This window comes from Uranotaenia lowii, unplaced genomic scaffold (genome assembly GCF_029784155.1).
Source record: "Uranotaenia lowii strain MFRU-FL unplaced genomic scaffold, ASM2978415v1 HiC_scaffold_925, whole genome shotgun sequence".
Taxonomy (NCBI): Eukaryota; Metazoa; Arthropoda; class Insecta; order Diptera; family Culicidae; genus Uranotaenia; species Uranotaenia lowii.
Window position 1 is genome coordinate 1843 of NW_026598895.1, and position 20158 is coordinate 22000.

At 37.3% G+C, this 20158-nt stretch overlaps 2 protein-coding genes across 2 annotated transcripts; one reads left to right on the forward strand and one right to left on the reverse strand.

Moving 5' to 3' along the window:
* The first annotated feature begins 1384 nt into the window (after positions 1-1384).
* LOC129760975 (antigen 5 like allergen Cul n 1-like) lies at positions 1385-2319 on the forward strand. Its single transcript, XM_055758669.1, has 2 exons — positions 1385-1724; positions 1792-2319. Exons 1-2 carry the CDS (start codon positions 1431-1433, stop codon positions 2260-2262), a joined length of 765 nt encoding a protein of 254 aa, XP_055614644.1. The 5' UTR covers positions 1385-1430; the 3' UTR covers positions 2263-2319.
* Positions 2320-10285: 7966 nt separating this feature from the next.
* LOC129760976 (uncharacterized) lies at positions 10286-17423 on the reverse strand. The gene is made up of 2 exons (XM_055758670.1): positions 17065-17423; positions 10286-15827 (listed from the first exon to the last, which is right to left on the reverse strand). The coding sequence occupies exons 1-2, from the start codon at positions 17421-17423 to the stop codon at positions 10286-10288; spliced, it is 5901 nt and encodes a 1966-aa protein (XP_055614645.1).
* Between the last annotated feature and the right edge of the window lie 2735 nt (positions 17424-20158).

Genomic DNA, 20158 nt, shown 5'->3' on the forward strand with positions numbered 1-20158 from the left:
TTTTGTGTCGTTTTTGTTGTATTACTGTACCACTTTTATTCAATTTTCTTCTTAAAATAACACAAAAACACATAAAAGACACAAAATTGAGTTGAAAACTACACAATAAAATTCCTTTCCAACTTAGAGTCTATTTTGTAATTTTTGTGCCTCTTAAGAATTTTGTGCCTTTTTTTTGTGTCATTTTAGGAATATTTTTCTGTCCTTTCTGTATCAAACATGTTTCTTTTTGTGTTACTTTTATGAAATTATTTATGATTTTTATATCATGTGCTACCATTTTTGTATCGCTTTTTTGTTATTTTTGTGTCATTTTCCTCGTTTTTTTTTATTAACATTATTTTGTGATTTTTGTAATTTTCATTATAGGGGCCGTTCAAATATTACGTAACGTAATTTTCGAGCATTTTTAAACCCCCTCCCCCCCCCCCCCCCCCTCTAAGTTAAACATTCGCCTAACAATTTCTAAGCAAAATCCACAAATCCCCCTAAATCCGTTTCGTAATATTTGAATGGTCCCATAGGAGAGATTTTTTTCTTTTCTTTAAATTATATTAATTCTTGTGAATATTTTAATTGGGTACACAAACTTCTGTTATTTTTTTCAATTCAATTTTCTATGATTTTGACAGCCTTTTCTCAAGATTATGTTGTTTTGTTATATCAAAAATCAAGCATATTTAAAAAAAACCCAAGAACAAGACACGAGTCAGAAACACAAGATTTGGAATACCAGATAAGCTTTTCAAAAGTTTTACAAACGAAAGGCTCAGCAAATCGAAACGCTGTTAAACCATTTGGCTAGCTCCAAACATATCGTGTGCACACGAGTAAACGAACAGAACAAATTGAATTCCTTGTGAAAACATGCCTAATCCAAACAATGCTTAGACTTATTCTAGCTATTAACAAATTGAATTCATTCCACCGTCAGCTTCTTCGAGCACGCGCTAGATTCCTTCAATATAAATCAAGGCTCAATAATTTAAACAGCCTATAAAACAATGAACAAATTACGATCATATTAATTGCTTCAATTATTGGTACATCTGTTCTACGTATTCGGTTTCTGGTATAATAATCATAGGCTTATCAATTTTTCTATTTTTTGAGGAAGATTTGCATTAGGGTTCATACAACTCTATCTGGAGGGCCATTAAAATCAAATGCATCAATCCTCCGAGGAAACGTTTTCGTTTCAATGCAAATACCGTATCGATATCGCTCGGGGCAAATCTTCAAGCCGAGATTGTATCCCCTGAACTCGATAACGCTCAAATGGAAAGCATCTCAGAAATAATGTGAACTATTTCGATCCTCCCTAGGGCTAATTAAAATCCGGACTAATGTGGTAAGGAATAAGTATATAAAACCGGGACTAGGCTGGACGACCTCGTTATTCTCGTGAAACCCCTAGAGACCGAAACACGATGGCAAACGAGATGAAGTTGGCGTTCTGGATCGGGGCCGGATTGCTGATCCTGATCCTGGAGGTGGTCAATGGCGCCGAGGATTATTGCGATCCGCATCTTTGCGATCCCGGAGTGAAACACATCGGCTGTGACAATCCGAATCAACTGGATCCGAGCTGTGAGGAGGGTTTCGTCTACGAGATGAACGACAAGCTGAAGAAACTGATCGTGGACACCCACAACGACTACCGGAACCAGGTGGCCAAGGGAACGATCAACTGGCTGCAGTCTTCCTCCAACATGGTTGCTATGGTGAGTTTTTTCTTCAATTACAATCGATCTTAACGGATTTATAATAACATTTTTATATATCCTCAAGGATTGGGATGACGATCTAGCATATTTGGCCGAGTTGAACGTGAAAACGTGCAGCGGTGATCACGACAAGTGTCACAACACCGTGGACTATCCGTCCTCCGGACAGAATATTGCGTCATGGGGAACGAGCGGATCCGAGATCGATGTGGACAAAAAGCTGCCGGACCTGATCTGGCAGTGGTGGGACGAACGGCACAAATCGAATCAGAGGCAGATCAACAAACTGTTCGACAAGAAGAACACTCTACACTTCACGATGCTGGCCCGGGACAAGGCTAATCGAGTGGGCTGTGGTCTGATCCGGAACAAACAGAACGGCTGGTACTGGCTGACGTTGACCTGTAACTATGCGTACACCAACATGATCGGAACCCGGGTCTACAAGTCCGGAACGCCGTGTTCCGAGTGTAAAACCGGATGTGACAAAAAGTGGGACGGTCTGTGTACCAAGGATGAACCGGTTGATTTGTAAGGCCGCAACGTGCTTGAAAGAAACCCTGGACGGAAATAAATGGGTGATGGCCAATGATTGACGTTTTTTAGTTTTTTTGATCAACAAAAAAAATTCATACATCCGATTTTTCACAATTCCACGATTTAGAGGTTATATTTTCATTTTTCACATCCAATCATCTATTTTACATGTTCACAGTTGTAGATCAAACATCTCCGGCTATCTAGGCTAAAGCAAAAACAAATTTAAAGAAATAACGAAGTGAAAGTTGTTAACAATTTTGACAATGTTGACAATTTTGACAATTTTGACAATTTTGACAATTTTGACAATTTTGACAATTTTGACAATTTTGACAATTTTGACAATTTTGACAATTTTGACAATTTTGACAATTTTGACAATCTTGACAAAATTTGACAATTTTGACAATTTTGACAATTTTGACAATTTTGACAATTTTGACAATTTTGACAATTTTGACAATTTTGACAATTTTGACAATTTTGACAATTTTGACAATTTTGACAATTTTGACAATTTTGACAATTTTGACAATTTTGACAATTTTGACAATTTTGACAATTTTGACAATTTTGACAATTTTGACAATTTTGACAATTTTGACAATTTTGACAATTTTGACAATTTTGACAATTTTGACAATTTTGACAATTTTGACAATTTTGACAATTTTGACAATTTTGACAATTTTGACAATTTTGACAATTTTGACAATTTTGACAATTTTGACAATTTTGACAATTTTGACAATTTTGACAATTTTGACAATTTTGACAATTTTGACAATTTTGACAATTTTGACAATTTTGACAATTTGGACAATTTTGACAATTTTGACAATTTTGACAATTTTGACAATTTTGACAATTTTGACAATTTTGACAATTTTGACAATTTTGACAATTTTGACAATTTTGACAATTTTGACAATTTTGACAATTTTGACAATTTTGACAATTTTGACAATTTTGACAATTTTGACAATTTTGACAATTTTGACAATTTTGACAATTTTGACAATTTTGACAATTTTGACAATTTTGACAATTTTGACAATTTTGACAATTTTGACAATTTTGACAATTTTGACAATTTTGACAATTTTGACAATTTTGACAATTTTGACAATCTTGACAAAATTTGACAATTTTGACAATTTTGACAATTTTGACAATTTTGACAATTTTGACAATTTTGACAATTTTGACAATTTTGACAATTTTGACAATTTTGACAATTTTGACAATTTTGACAATTTTGACAATTTTGACAATTTTGACAATTTTGACAATTTTGACAATTTTGACAATTTTGACAATTTTGACAATTTTGACAATTTTGACAATTTTGACAATTTTGACAATTTTGACAATTTTGACAATTTTGACAATTTTGACAATTTTGACAATTTTGACAATTTTGACAATTTTGACAATTTTGACAATTTTGACAATTTTGACAATTTTGACAATTTTGACAATTTTGACAATTTTGACAATTTTGACAATTTTGACAATTTTGACAATTTTGACAATTTTGACAATTTTGACAATTTTGACAATTTTGACAATCTTGACAAAATTTGACAATTTTGAAAATTTTGACAATTTTGACAATTTTGACAATTTTGACAATTTTGACAATTTTGACAATTTTGACAATTTTGACAATTTTGACAATTTTGACAATTTTGACAATTTTGACAATTTTGACAATTTTGACAATTTTGACAATTTTGACAATTTTGACAATTTTGACAATTTTGACAATTTTGACAATTTTGACAATTTTGACAATTTTGACAATTTTGACAATTTTGACAATTTTGACAATTTTGAAAATTTTGACAATTTTGACAATTTTGACAATTTTGACAATTTTGACAATTTTGACAATTTTGACAATTTTGACAATTTTGACAATTTTGACAATTTTGACAATTTTGACAATCTTGACAAAATTTGACAATTTTGAAATTTTGACAATTTTGACAATTTGGCAATTTTGACAATTTTGACAATTTTGACAATTTTGACAATTTTGACAATTTTGACAATTTTGACAATTTTGACAATTTTGACAATTTTGACAATTTTGACAATTTTGACAATTTTGACAATTTTGACAATTTTGACAATTTTGACAATTTTGACAATTTTGACAATTTTGACAATTTTGACAATTTTGACAATTTTGACAATTTTGACAATTTTGACAATTTTGACAATTTTGACAATTTTGACAATTTTGACAATTTTGACAATTTTGACAATTTTGACAATTTTGACAATTTTGACAATTTTGACAATTTTGACAATTTTGACAATTTTGACAATTTTGACAATTTTGACAATTTTGACAATTTTGACAATTTTGACAATTTTGACAATTTTGACAATTTTGACAATTTTGACAATTTTGACAATTTTGACAATTTTGACAATTTTGACAATTTTGACAATCTTGACAAAATTTGACAATTTTGAAAATTTTGACAATTTTGACAATTTTGACAATTTTGACAATTTTGACAATTTTGACAATTTTGACAATTTTGACAATTTTGACAATTTTGACAATTTTGACAATTTTGACAATTTTGACAATTTTGACAATTTTGACAATTTTGACAATTTTGACAATTTGGACAATTTTGACAATTTTGACAATTTTGACAATTTTGACAATTTTGACAATTTTGACAATTTTGACAATTTTGACAATTTTGACAATTTTGACAATTTTGACAATTTTGACAATTTTGACAATTTTGACAATTTTGACAATTTTGACAATTTTGACAATTTTGACAATTTTGACAATTTTGACAATTTTGACAATTTTGAGAATTTTGAGAATTTTGAGAATTTTGAGAATTTTGAGAATTTTGAGAATTTTGACAATTTTGACAATTTTCACAATTTTGACAACTTTGAAAATTTTGACAATTTTGACAATTTCGACAATTTTGACAATTTTGACAATTTTGACAATTTTGACAATTTTGACAATTTTGACAATTTTGACAATTTTGACAATTTTGACAATTTTGACAATTTTGACAATTTTGACAATTTTGACAATTTTGACAATTTTGACAATTTTGACAATTTTGACAATTTTGACAATTTTGACAATTTTGACAATTTTGACAATTTTGACAATTTTGACAATTTTGACAATTTGGACAATTTTGACAATTTTGACAATTTTGACAATTTTGACAATTTTGACAATTTTGACAATTTTGACAATTTTGACAATTTTGACAATTTTGACAATTACGACAATTTTGACAATTTTGACAATTTTCAAAACTTTGATAATTTGATTTGATAATTTGATAACTTTAACAATTTTGACAATTTTGACAATATCAACAATTTAGATAATTTTGACATTTATTTTTTTCAAACCTACGCATTTGAGTGGCAATCTGGCAACGATGCACGCAACGCTATCAGAAATTTTAACCATTTGCAATGGTGGAACGTTTATAAGGCTTCTCATTGACCACCTGGAAGAATACCAGCTTTTTGCAGGTACTTTAAAATTATCATTAATTCGATCGTTCAGATGCCTCCAAAAGACATTTGTTACCCAAAACGCACTCAGTTTCTCAAACCGGTGAAGTTCATCTCCGGTGAAGATAGCGGCTATTAAATACTGGAATATTTTGTGTAATTTTAACCTTACAGTGAGCGAAATAAGAAAAGTACCACTTTTGTTTTTCAACAAAAACAAGATTATTTTTAAAAATTAACTGTGTAAAACTGAATTAAAATGCCTCTACGAATTATTTGAATGTATAACTGCCATAAAAGCAGTTTTCTAGAATTCTAAATGCTTTCAAAGGCAATAAACGGAGGTTTAAAGAGATACTCTTCTAGATCTAAGAAATTTGATATCTTAGCTGTAATTCTTTACAAAACTACTTATTTTCTTCATTAAAATGACGTGAAATGATGAAACATACATTCTGAGTTTATTTTGAATCAGAAAAAAGGTTGGAATTCGAAAACAGGCTGGAATTTAAGATTTATCTCAGTAAACCCCACTTTTTCCAGTTTAAAGTCGTAGATGGCAGCACTATCATGAAGAGAAAACCAAATTAACTGCTAGCCATCTGGTCCATCAAGCTCTATCGGAAAGTACATACAACATTATTCTGTTTAGGCGTCGTACACAAATTACGTAACGCAAAAAATCTAGAATTTAGACCCCCTCTCCCCCCTATGTAACAATAAGTAACGTTTGATATGACCCCCCTTCTATAGTTATGTAACGCTAAATACCCCCCCCCCCAACCATATTCAATTTTGAAATTAAAAGTAAAAGTACACAAAAATATATTTGATTTGAATTACACTGCACATAAACACTGAATGAGCTGCAGTCGATGACGTGACAGTAAAATAAATTTAACATCAAAGCTCACTTTGTTTCATTCGCGCAGTGCGATTTTTCTGAATCAAACTTTATTTACAAAATACTTAACCACCATTGACGCTTTCGAACAAGGGGTGCGTAGATTTGCTCGCCATAAAAAAAGAAAATTACAATTCTTTTATTTATGTTTTTTTTCCATTAATTTGTTACGTAACTGAACCAAGTACCCCCCCACTCCCCTATGTAACAGTAAGTAACGCAAACTCAACCCCCCTCTCCCCCCTACATGCGTTACGTAATTTGTGTACGACGCCTTATCGGTCTAAGAAATTCACTTTTAGCACAGAGAACAGACGTACAAGCTAGCCCATGAAACTTGTGTGAAAATTTCAACGCTTTTATTGAACCAATTTTTGTTTTCTGGCTGGGACACCAGATGTCTCTAAACACACCAAAGAGAACTGTCAAAACAAAACTGAGAAAAAAAACAAAATTTTAGTCAGTTTTGAATAGGTCGTATGAGCAACTTGATATGTTTCAAGAAAAACACTGTTGGAGTTACGTAACACATTCGTCATGTTAGATATGAATTGTATCCAAAAACTTATCCGCTATGCCCATCAAACTTGCAAGAAATACTAAATTTTGAGCAATGAGATACATTGGGTACATGAATGAAACCCACTTTGAGATGTCTAGTATGGGTGAAATGATCGTCAAGAATATTCATATTTGTCTGGACATAGCCGAATTCGATAACCGTTCAAGAAGTGCAAAAGCTTAATCCAGAAGTTGTCAGCTATCTTTTGCCGTAGTTGTACTAAAACAAAAAAGTAAAATTTTGCCAATAATAATAATAATAATATTTATTAGACCTTTTATTTATTTAACCTTGAGAGGTCATTCGGGTCTGAAGCTAAAATTTCGCCAAGTTAAAAGTAAATTTAATTGCATTTTCAAGCAATCAATTGAAACCGTTAGTTTTACTGAGATATTGATCAATTTATTCATGAGTTCATTAAAATACGCCGTTTCGCAAAATGAGCGCTTTAAAAGTTGTTTTGTAACTTTTCAACGGCACACCAGATGGCACTGCTTCTAGCAAATTTTTAACGTATTTTTCTGATGATAGCTTTTTGATTTTTGCTCACTTTTCAGAAGACTTTTTGTTCAAGCTTGGACGTCTGTTCTCTGTGCTTTTAGTAACCTTTATGCGATTCTAATATTTTGATTTAGTCATATTAGAATTTCCAAGGCGTTCACAGGGTACCGAGAACTTATTTCTTGATCAAAACCATCCAGTGCACCAAAATTAATCCCGGATATTCGAAAAGGGCCATAAATTTGGTTTAATTGCAGGATAGTGCTGCCATCTATGACTTAAAACTAGAGAAATGGTGTTTGACTACTTAAAAACATTAGTATTTTTGAAATTGAAGCCTGTTTTTTGGATTCAAATTCAGCCTCAAATCTATGTTTCATCGTTTTGCATCATTCTAGTGAATGTTAATGAAAAAACCAAGCAGTTCGATAAAGTATTATGGCTCAAATATCAAATTCCTAAGTGCTAGAAGAGCACTCAAAAGGGGGTTTCCCTTTTAAAACCTTTGAAAACCTTTAAAATTCTAGAAAACTGCAGTTATCTATAAAAATAATTCGTAGAAGCATTTTAATTCAGTTAAACACAGTTGATTTTTAGAAATAATCTTGTTTTTGTTGAAAAACACAAGTGGTACTATTCTTATTTCGCACCCTTTTTTTCATATTTTCGGTCCTCAACGCCAATTGCTACATCCAAAAAAAGTAAACTTATGCTTGATTTATCCATTGAACAATTCAAAACAAATTGTAAAATAAAATTTATGTGATTTACAATCATTCATATTTTAACAAGCAAAACACATAGTGGTACTATTCTTATTTCGCTCACTGTATCTACGCAGTAACCGTTATTGGCAGCCATTTTATTATATTGCTATAAAAAGCGTATTACCTGTAACATATTCCTATGCATTGCAGATATTACTACGGCCAAGCCAACCATGTGATGAAAACGGCAAAAGATACAGGATACAGGGGCGGAATGAAGCGTGGAAATCCCTACCAAACGCTTCATATAATATTTTGAATATGTAAATAAATAAATATGAATTTATGTCATTTGGGAAAGTATATATGGAATTTTGATACATTAAATGCTATTAAAGCAGTTGGTCTCTGGCTGTCAGGAAATATCGAAAGATCATCGAGTCATACAAATGTGTGGCCTGAATTAGTTAGATTAAACAAGTTTAATTTAGCGCCAAACGATTTAACACTCTCGAGTAGTTTTCCCTATATGGGGTTTAAAGTCAAATTTCCTTCTCCTCAAGAATGGTTATCAGGTTTCGTAGAGGACCAAATGTCCTCTCATATTGTATTCTATACTGACGGTTCATTATCAAACGGCCGTGCAGGTGCAGGAATTTACTGTCACGAGTTGAACATAGAATATGCTCAACCTCTAGGAAAATATTGTACAGTCTTTCAGGCTGAGCTATATGCTATTATGTATGGAGTGCAAATTGCACTTCAAAAGAAGATTATGTTCAAAACAATTTATTTCTGTTCAGATAGCCAAGCAGCTATCAAATCACTCAGTGCTTCCAGTTCTAGATCAAAACTGGTAATCGCATGCCGGAAAGCAATCGAAGAACTTGCTGAAGGCAATGGATTAAACCTTCTATGGGTACCCGGACATAAGGGAATTTTTGGAAACGAATGCGCCGACGAACTCGCTAGAGCTGGGTCGGAAAAGAAATTTTACGGACCAGAGCCGGCTGTCCCAATATCACCATGTTGGTTCAGAAACCAAATTCAAACTTGGTCCTCTAACCAGCATGAACGATACTGGGAAGAGTTGGACACTTGTCGTCAAACTAAATTATTTTTAGAAAAACCATCTCCAATCATATCGAGTTACTTATTAACTTTAAATAAATCTCATTGCAGCATCTTGATCAGAGCACTCTCCGGTCATTGTAAACTCAACTATCACATGCACAATGTTCCGGGTTGACGGGGGGAATCAAAACTCCGATTTCTTTAGCAGCTTTATAGACAGCTTTAAGCTAGAAATTTATTTTATAATTAGTTTAGGGAAAGTATTGAATTACAAATATTTAGCGTACATTATTCGGTGTGATTCTATACTTAAGATTCCGTCAACCGGAACTGGATTATTAGGACTGGCCAAATGCTGTAGACGGAATAGGGAAAGATGAGCATATCCGTTTTGGCATGCATCAAGGTTCGACAAACCTGGAATGCCCTAAAGGCAGTATTCTAAGCGGCACTGTCCACTAAACAAATGTGTAGCACTAGTTTTATAGGAAGGTCACTATTAGGTAGCAAATTTATAGTTTTTTATATCCGAATTTAGGTAGGAAAGTTAATTAATAATTAGCATGGAAAATTACAGTCTAGAGTCTGCTAACTATTCACCGGATATGTCTCTCATCCGTCGTTCGTTGAGATCTGTCAAACTGTAGGCCGCTGAACTGAAGTTGAACGCGCCGCCCCGTTATAGCGCGACGCTGGTGCTGGAACAGTGCGCCCAGTTGCCAACATCCCCTCCCCCGTAACACGGTCAGGATGATCCCGGGTTACCCTCTGCAGCCACGTCTAGCACTGCAAGTTTTGAGACCGATTGCCTTGTGAGCCCCTTTTGAGTTTGCACCATAGCTTTTCTTATACGCCCATCTTGCCCCGGAATGACTTCGTTAACCCTGCCGCGTACCCAACCGTTTCTTCGCGCCTCGTCTACGATGATTACCAGATCTCCTACTCGAACCGGTCGAGTTTCAGCGAGCCATTTCGTCCGACGTGTTAACTCCGGCATATATTCTCGAACCCATCGACGCCAAAACATGTCTGCCTGATGCTGAACCTGGTTCCAAGTATTTTTTAGCACCAGAACTTCGTCCAGTGGTTCTAAAGATGGTTGTTTCACACCGCTGGAACTTCCAAGAAGTAAGTGGTTGGGAGTGAGTGCTTCCTTCTCTTCTGCTTCTATGGGGAGATATGTGAGAGGTCTAGAATTGACGATGCTTTCAGCTTCAACTGCTAGTGTCCACAAGCCTTCGTCGTCCAGCTTACGATTTACCACTGCACTGCTTTCCATAGCCGTCTTTATGGAGCGCACCATTCTTTCCCAGGCACCACCCATGTGAGGCGTACCGGGTGGAATGAATATCCATTTAGTAGCCGTGTTAGTGAATGTTGAAGACAGTCCCTCTTGGATGTTTTGCACCTGTGTCTGTAGTACATTGTCAGCTCCTCGGAAATTGGTGCCATTATCCGAATAAAATTCCAGTGGGGAGCCACGACGGGCTATAAAACGACGAATTGCCATGATGCAGGACTCCGTACTCAGGCTGAAAACCACCTCAACGTGTACAGCGCGCAATGTTAGGCACGTGAAGAGTGCAATCCACCGTTTTGTCGAGCTTCTGCCTATTTTGACTGAAATTGGACCAAAAAGATCGAGCCCAACGTAGGTAAATGGCCGTGTGTATGAGGCTAGTCTTGCCGTTGGTAGGGGGGCCATCCTAGGGACTTGTGGTCTGGTTTTATACACTCTACAGTATTGGCAGCGTTTTATCACCTGCTTGACACGCGAGCGAGCTTGGGGAATATAGACAATCTGGCGAAGTTCGTTAACAACAGTCTCGAAGTTTGCGTGTTTGTATTTACGATGGTAGAAGTCGATCAGTAGTACTGTAACTTGATGGGTCTTGGGTAGTATCACGGGAAATTTCACGTTGTCTCCTACATTGACGGCCGCACCGATTCGTCCGTCGACTCGCATGATGCTGTGCTCGTCCATGTAAGGACAAAGCTTGTAGAGTTTACTTCTTTTCTCCATTGGAACTTGGTTCGAATTCGACTTTCGACGTTGATAAAAGAGCGTAGAAACTTCTTCTGGGAAGCCCGACCATTGAGCTGTCCGGAACAAGTAGTTTTCTGCTTTCTGCAATTCAGCTTGATTCAGGCGAACCCCTTTCAACCGAGATTGTAGTTCAGCTTGATTGAGGCGAACTCCTTTAAACCGAAATTGACGCTTCTCAAAGAGGTCGACGTATCGGAAAACGTAGGCCATCGTTCTCATCATTCGTTCCCATTTGGAATACCTGTCCGTATCAATCATTGACTCTGGGATAACTACAGCTTGATGAACAAAGCAATGTTTTTGCTCTTCCTCAGTGGGCAGAATGGATTTTGGCTGCGGCCAATCTTCTTCCCGTAATAATAAAAATTCTGGTCCCTGGAACCAGGAACTATTGGTATCTAGTTGACCACCTTGCCCCAGTTTCGTGGCCATATCTGCAACATTCTGCTTCGTAGGTACCCACCGCCAATCGGCGATGGTTGTCGTCGATAAGATCTCCGATACCCGACAAGCTACAAATTGCGAATAGCGTCGATGGTCTGAGCGAATCCACGCCAAAACAGTGCCTGAATCTGACCAGAATATGGTTCGTGTTATGTTCAGCTTGTGTCCTTCTTTGATAAATATCTCCAAGCGGGCTGCCAGAACTGCGGACTGCAGCTCTAGTCGAGGAATCGACCAGTGGCGCAAAGGTGCAACTTTTGTTTTAGCCGCAACGAGTGAACATCGGAAACCGCCGGTCTTGACTGGAATTCGAAAATAGGCTACGGCAGCATACGCGTTTTCGCTGGCGTCCGCAAAAATATGGAGTTCCAGTTGGCGATAAGATGTTTGGTCGGCGCCCGGGTAGTAGCATCTTGGAACTCGTATGTCAGCTACCTTTGGGAATTGCGAGATCCATTTAGTCCACTTTTCATTAGCTCGATCGTCAATCTCTTCATCCCACTGTGTGCCTGCACGCCAAATGTCTTGTAACAAAATCTTTCCTTGGATGACGAAGGCCGCCAACAGGCCGAGAGGGTCAAACACGCTCATCAAGCACCTAAGCACTTGCCGCTTCGAAGGGCGTCGCTCGCTCGCTATCAGCTCACAAAGCTCTGGTCGGAAGCTAGTTGAAAATGCCAAGAAATCCTCCTTTGGAAGCCAATGCATACCCAAAACTCGTTCGATGCCAGTGTTTTCAAGATTGAGGGACCTTGGATCGGCAGTTGTTGGTTCGCCCAAGCCTTCTAGGACCTTTTGGCTGTTGGATCGCCATCCTCGAATGTTGAACCCACCTTTAGCATGTACGGTCTTTACCTCCTTGGCGACTTCCTCGGTTTCTTTCTCTGTTCCAAAACTGCCGAGATAGTCGTCCATGTAATGGCAATCTAATATTTCTTCTACGGCCCGGGGATAGACTTTCACATAATCGAGTGCATTTTTCCGTTTAACAAATAGTGCAGACGCAGGGGAGCATGTCGCTCCGAAAGTGGCAACTTGCATCACGAAAACTTCAGGATCTTTGTACGGATTTGTTCTCCACAGGAATCTCTGCGCGTTTTGGTCTTCTGGGCGGATGCGGATTTGATGAAACATTTCAGCAATATCTCCAGACACGGCCACTGAAAATTGTCGGAACCGAAATAGTACCCAAGGCAGCTTAGCAAGTTGATCCGGACCTTTCAGTAACATCGTATTCAAAGAGACTCCATTAACAGTTGCAGCAGCATCCCAAATCATGCGGACCTTTTCTGGTTTCTTTGGGTTCACTACTATTCCTAGCGGGAGATACCACACCTTTCGCAAATCACATTTCCGCAGCTCTTCTTCTGTAGCACGACGAGCGTACCCTTTCATCTGATACTCTTCAATCTGTTTGTTGACGCTTTCAAGCATCTTCGGGTTCCGTTTGAGCTTACGTTCAAGGCATTCATTGCGTTTTAGTGCCATTGGACGACTGTCTGGGAATTCGAAGTGATCAAATCTCCAAAGCAGGCCGGTTTGGAATTTCTGCCCTTGCCGGACTGTTGTATCTTCAAGAATCTTCCTGGCTCGCTTGTCACTCTCTGATTCTAAAGCTATTCGGCCCGATACTCCTACATCTTCTAACGCAAAATAATCTCGCACAGTAGCGTGCAAGTTGTTATCACACGAACAACCATTGTTGTGGATATTCACCGACAGCTCCGATCGGCTTTCTGTAGCTCCACCGTAAATACACCATCCTAGTCGTGTTTTGGTTGCTATTGGTTCTTGGGGTCGACCTTCTTTCACGGAAAGCGGAACTGTCAAGCGCAAATTGTTAATACCGATGAGGACACGCGGAACTGCTTCCTGGTAACTGGTAATCGGAAGTCCCCTAAGATGAGCGAACGAACTTGAAAGCGCTTTAGAATCTACGGTTTGCTTTGGAAGCGATAACTCCTTCACTGTTCGGGTATCATTTAGTATGTATCTCGGATGACCAATCCCAGAAATGCTAAGTTCTACCACCTCAGAGTTCCACTCTGTGCGCGTCTGGTTGCCCGTCCATCTCAGACAGAGTGTTTGAGGTTCACCTTGCAGTCCAAGTTCGTGAATCAACGCCTCTTCTACAAGCGTCAACGAAGAACCGTCGTCTAGAAAGGCAAACGTTTCAATTTTACGATTTCCACTACCATGGACAATGATAGGTACGATCCGGAACAGGCATAATTGGGAAACACTACGGTGAATATGATTTTCACAAGTATCCATAGGCGGGCCACGGCCAGATGGATGCGATCGTTGATTCGTAAAAACTCTGGAAACAGGATTGGTCGCAGGGGGATGGACGGTATGGAGAAGTGGGTGATGTCGTATGTTGCAACCGTTTACGTTACAGTATCCACCAACACGACAGGGACGATGGCCATGAAAGTTGAGGCAATTTCGGCAAAGTCTCTCCCTTTGCACGATCTGCAAACGTTCATCAACACCGAAGGATTTGAACTCCTCACACTCGCTCAGACGATGGTTACTACCGCAAACGCTGCACTGATGTTCCCCCACTTCGACTCTAGGGCGGTACTCAGCGTGGGCGTGAAGTAATCCTCGTTTCGGTTTGTTACGGTCTTCAGCTCGGTTCGAAGTTCCAGAGTAAGGGGTTACTCGTCTGGCAGAATCAACGAGGGCGGACATAAATTCTCCGAACTGCTTCAAGTTTACTTCAGCACTCAGCTTTTTACAATAATCTGCCCACTGCATCTGATACGAAGTTGGCAAACGGTTAACTAGTTCCGCGAGTAAAGACGGATTTGAAAAGTAGGCTGTTTGATTGGCAGCTTCTAAGGTGTCGCAGAAGCTTTGAACGGCCATGCCGTAATCTATTAACGTTTCAAGCTTATCGGCTTTGGGGGCGGGAATAATTTTAATTTTGTCCGAAAGAACTTTTATCAATTGTTCAGGTCGACCATAATAGCTGCGGAGCGTGTCAATGATACGCGGCACAGAATTAGGGACAAGAATGCGACTGCGTACAGATTCAAGTGCATCGCCTTTGAGGCAACGCTGGAGGCGTAACAAATTTTCAGCTTGGTTGTATCCACATGCTAGTGTGGTAGTGGTATAAGTGCTGATAAAAACAGGCCAGTCAGCTGGGTTCCCAGTAAAGGTAGGGAGGTCTCGAGCCATGACCTGGCGGGCGGCCAATTGCGATGGTGTGGGCGTATAATCTACCATAACTTGGGCAAAATTTAAATATTCATCGGGGCAACTCCCCAGCTGTTTGATCAGTGACTCATGGGGCTCATATAGTTCTTCAGTTGATAGGCATTTATTTGGAATGGTCTTACCTTGATTCTCGGGAAGAGGGGAGTGTAGAGGCAAGGGTACTGCGTCACAATTTTCAGCAGTTACCGAATACACCTGAGGGTTGGCGTCCCGGGTAGGTACAGGTGAAGTGGAGTAGTGATTGGGGATTTTCAAAACGTTATCCTGTTTCGGACGTTGGTTTAGAGCTAGGCACTCTGTGAGCAGCTGACACAATAGCTCTACATCCGGCGTGGAGTTCGATGGCTGTTGTCCTTCTGCGTTCGGGATCGTCCTGGTAGGTAACTGCTTTGTACCGCTTTTCTCGATAGTCGGTTTCCGCTTCGGGACTGAACCGCCTATCGGAGCTGGCTGCAGGCTCGTTGCTGCATTCGCTGGTGATACCTCTTCAGGGATCTGGTTGAGTTCTTTCGGTGGTACTTGTAGACCAGTTGATGATAGTTCATGGATGGTGGGACCGATCTCGGGGCTGGGAAGTATGGGAGCATCAGGCGAGCTCTCGATTGGGGAGATTTGCTCCAGCCATGTAGCGGTAATTTGTTGGCTGATTTTGCGATTGAATCGACTTCTGACACTAGCTTCATCTTCACAGAAAAAAAATTTGAATCCTTAACAACACTGAAATTGAAAAACCTTTAATATTACATGACGTTGAACGCAATTTATTGATGTAAATTTATAGATTGAAAAAAGTTGAAACCATAATAGCACTGAATTCGAATGACATGAATTTTACTTGACACGGAACGCGATTATTTGATGTAAATTTACATCACATATGATGTAAATAAAAAGAAGCATCACATATGACGGAATTTTCAGTGCGAATTAAATATTACACGTCTTAAATATTTACATGTCTTTCAAATTTTACACGTCTTTTGAAATTCATAGTCGTGTGATATTCAACTCGCTCTGAAAATTCCATAATATGTGTTACTTCTTTTTCGTTACATCATATGTGATGTAATTTTACAAATGTTTTTGGTCGCACACAATTCTTAACAACACTGAATAAGAAGTTTATTAAAATTACACGTCATGGAATGTGATAACGACATTGAATTTGTGTTTAATCAATATTACATATCCATGTCATGTAAAATTATAAACTGTCATGAACAGGACTATAGACAAAAGTAAACAAAGTGTCAAGTCAAGTTGTGCACCAAAGTATTTGTTTTAAGCAGTTTTCCCGCGAGTGAGGTTCCCGGAGATCTTCGTGAAGCAGGGATGCGGTTCCGTAAGCGGCTCCACGTTACTGAACTTAGGATCCGGGGAAGAAAATGAAAGGGTGAAGTGAATCCTAATAAAAAAAAATTGCGTGCTAATGCTTAACAAATTTTTGTCGCTAAATAAAATAAATTAAATAAGTTATAAAAAGGTTTAATTTTTATGAAGAGATGAGAAAATTTTATTATTGAATCATATAAACAAAAATAAAACAAAACAAATTCCAATTGGAAAGTTTCTCTTCCAATATTCAGTGAGATTATAATTTACATCATTTTTATTTTACACGTTGCAAAATTTTACATCTTTTCTATTTTACACGTTGCAAAATTTCACTGGCGTGTAATTTCCAACTAGCACTGAAAATTCCGTCATATATGATGCTTCTTTTTATTTACATCACATGTGATGTGATTTTACAGATTTTTTTCGTTGTGTGTTGGACATTGATAGTTGATTGTAAAAGTTCATACTTTTTGTCCACTAAATCCTTTTCAGCCTGAAGAGCTTCGAGACGAATCTCAAGTGCTTTCTTCTCCAATGCTCCCTTTTCTGCTAGCTGTTGAAGTTGTAACTGAACCCTTTTTGAACGTGTACTTGATGATGATGCACCACTTCGGACGCTTACTGCTGCTGGGAGACAATTCCGGCAAGTCCAAGGACGATTTTCAATTGATCCAGTGACTCCCGCACAGGTTTGGTGCCACCATTTATCACACACGTCGCACTGGACAAGATTAGCAGCGGAGTCCGGTCGGTCGCATGCCACACAATTAAAAGCTTCTTCCGGATTGGTCCCTGGTGTTGGTGGGTCGTTTTCCACTGCCGCCATGTTGTGACGGAAGAGCGAATAATCTTAAAGTTTGTTCCGGGTTGACGGGGGGAATCAAAACTCCGATTTCTTTAGCAGCTTTATAGACAGCTTTAAGCTAGAAATTTATTTTATAATTAGTTTAGGGAAAGTATTGAATTACAAATATTTAGCGTACATTATTCGGTGTGATTCTATACTTAAGATTCCGTCAACCGGAACTGGATTATTAGGACTGGCCAAATGCTGTAGACGGAATAGGGAAAGATGAGCATATCCGTTTTGGCATGCATCAAGGTTCGACAAACCTGGAATGCCCTAAAGGCAGTATTCTAAGCGGCACTGTCCACTAAACAAATGTGTAGCACTAGTTTTATAGGAAGGTCACTATTAGGTAGCAAATTTATAGTTTTTTATATCCGAATTTAGGTAGGAAAGTTAATTAATAATTAGCATGGAAAATTACAGTCTAGAGTCTGCTAACTATTCACCGGATATGTCTCTCATCCGTCGTTCGTTGAGATCTGTCAAACTGTAGGCCGCTGAACTGAAGTTGAACGCGCCGCCCCGTTATAGCGCGACGCTGGTGCTGGAACAGTGCGCCCAGTTGCCAACACACAACATTCAGCGTGCTGAATCTCCAGTATGTGGTAGTTGTGAATCAGATGTGGAAGATCCCTTCCATCTTATATGTAACTGCCCCTCATTTGCCAGACTACGTTTTCGTACTCTGGGATCTTACGCTTTAAGCGAATCTGAGTTTAAGAAATTAAACTTAAAAAACATTCTATCATTCCTTACCGAATGTAGAAAAGAGCTTTAATGCTAATAATCCCTAGTGGAAAGGCTTTATGCCATCTTAAATAGATTGAACTTATTTCTTCCTTTTATAGGATTTTCAGGTTTCTCAGGTAAATGATGAAATCTTGGATAAAAAAAAAGGCTAGGCACAATTTTCCCGTATGTTTGGATAACGTGCCGCTATTAAGCCTACCCCCATTCTGATACCTGATTGATACATTAAATGCTATTAAGGAATTAGGAAATTACGATACTTACCAACATTATACTCACCGCAATAATAATTAGAATAAAGAATATTACATTTGGGTTTCTGTAGATCAGCTATTTTTTTCTCACTTTATAAAAATAGTAAGTTTCAAGCATTAACTATCATTAAAGTTTTCCCTTAATAAAACAACTTTCTATCGGAAACTGCACTTGAAAATGTCGGGTTGAGCGGATGTGGAATATCACATCCTACAGAACATACTTTCACAAAGTATATATATAACAAGAAAAAAAGAGCTGTCTTTATATATAAGATCGTTCTAATACAAAATAGATCGGAACGGGCTCACCGAGGCAGCATAACAGCATAACAGGACTCTTTTGTTGGCCGATCTGGTAGCGCTTAATTTACCGGAAGCGAGTTTCAGTAACGTTATAACCAAATTTGAATAAAAACAGATACACTTCTTGAGAACTTGCTTTCAAATCTTTCTTTCCTCTTCACATGGTCCAATTTCGTAATTTTCAATTTTTCAAATAACGCTTCCATAGTCCAAAAAAATCTATCGAGATAATTTTCACGGAGCTGTCATAAACACAAAAGTAAATGGACTGCCCATCTGCACGATAACTGACCTTTTGAGATTCTACCTTAGGATGTCCGTCTTACTCGACTTTCCTCTACGTGGTTTGATTGTTTGGATTTGAAATGTTGTTAAACTGCAAATTCTTTTCTATAACTGTTCATCGAATTTAAATAATCGACTTTGACATTCTTGTGGTTTTAGCATTATAAAAGTTCTGTAGCGAAAACGTCATGCGTGCAACGAAATTTTGAAAAAACTTTCAACTTTCAACTTTTCAACTTTCGTTTTAATTTTTGTTGAAATAACCATTTTTATTTTTTTTTATTTTAACTTTTTATACGTTTACATCCTTAATATTAGATTCACTGTATATCTCTATAAATCATTGCACTACTTTTTTGGGTTCGGCTATTTTTTCTTGCTTCCATTTTACACCACGTCTTACAGTTTTAGCTCATATTCAAAAAATGTTTAAAGTGCTTTTCAAATAAGCATTTATTATTCCAACGAATATCGCGAACTCTGTTTTTGAATTCAGTTAAACTATTGCTATCACTTTTACCGTAAAGTTTCAAATTAAAATGAATCGCTTCAACCGTAAGCCACCACGCTGCTTTAAGCCTATAATTTTTATCGTCAATCTTCCATGATAATAATTCCTCTGGATCGTTCGTATTTACTTTAAAATTGTTTTTAATTAATTCTGAAACATAAGCCCAAACTGCTTGAGCCGAACCACATTGTTTTATACGATGATTTGCTGAATCGAATTTCCCACAGAAACAATTAGGAGTATTTACTCCCCGAATTTTATGTACATACATTTTACCATTTGTGGGTGTTAAATCATTAAATATTGTAAATATTGCGGATTTACCGTTCAAGGTAAGATAGTTCTTATCAAAATTTTCATAAATGCTTTCCCACAACACTTCAGGAAACTTAGATTGAATTTTAGGGACAATTTTTAATTCATCGATAAAATAATTGTAAAACGTTTTACATGAACAAAGTTCAGGTCGTTGCTTTAATCGTTTTGCTTCTGAGGTCCATTCACGAGTGCTACTGCTAAGATTAGGATTATTTTCTTGAGCTAACATGTAAGTGTCTTCTTGAAGGTTAGTATCTTTAAACAAAATATTTTTAATGAAAAGACTT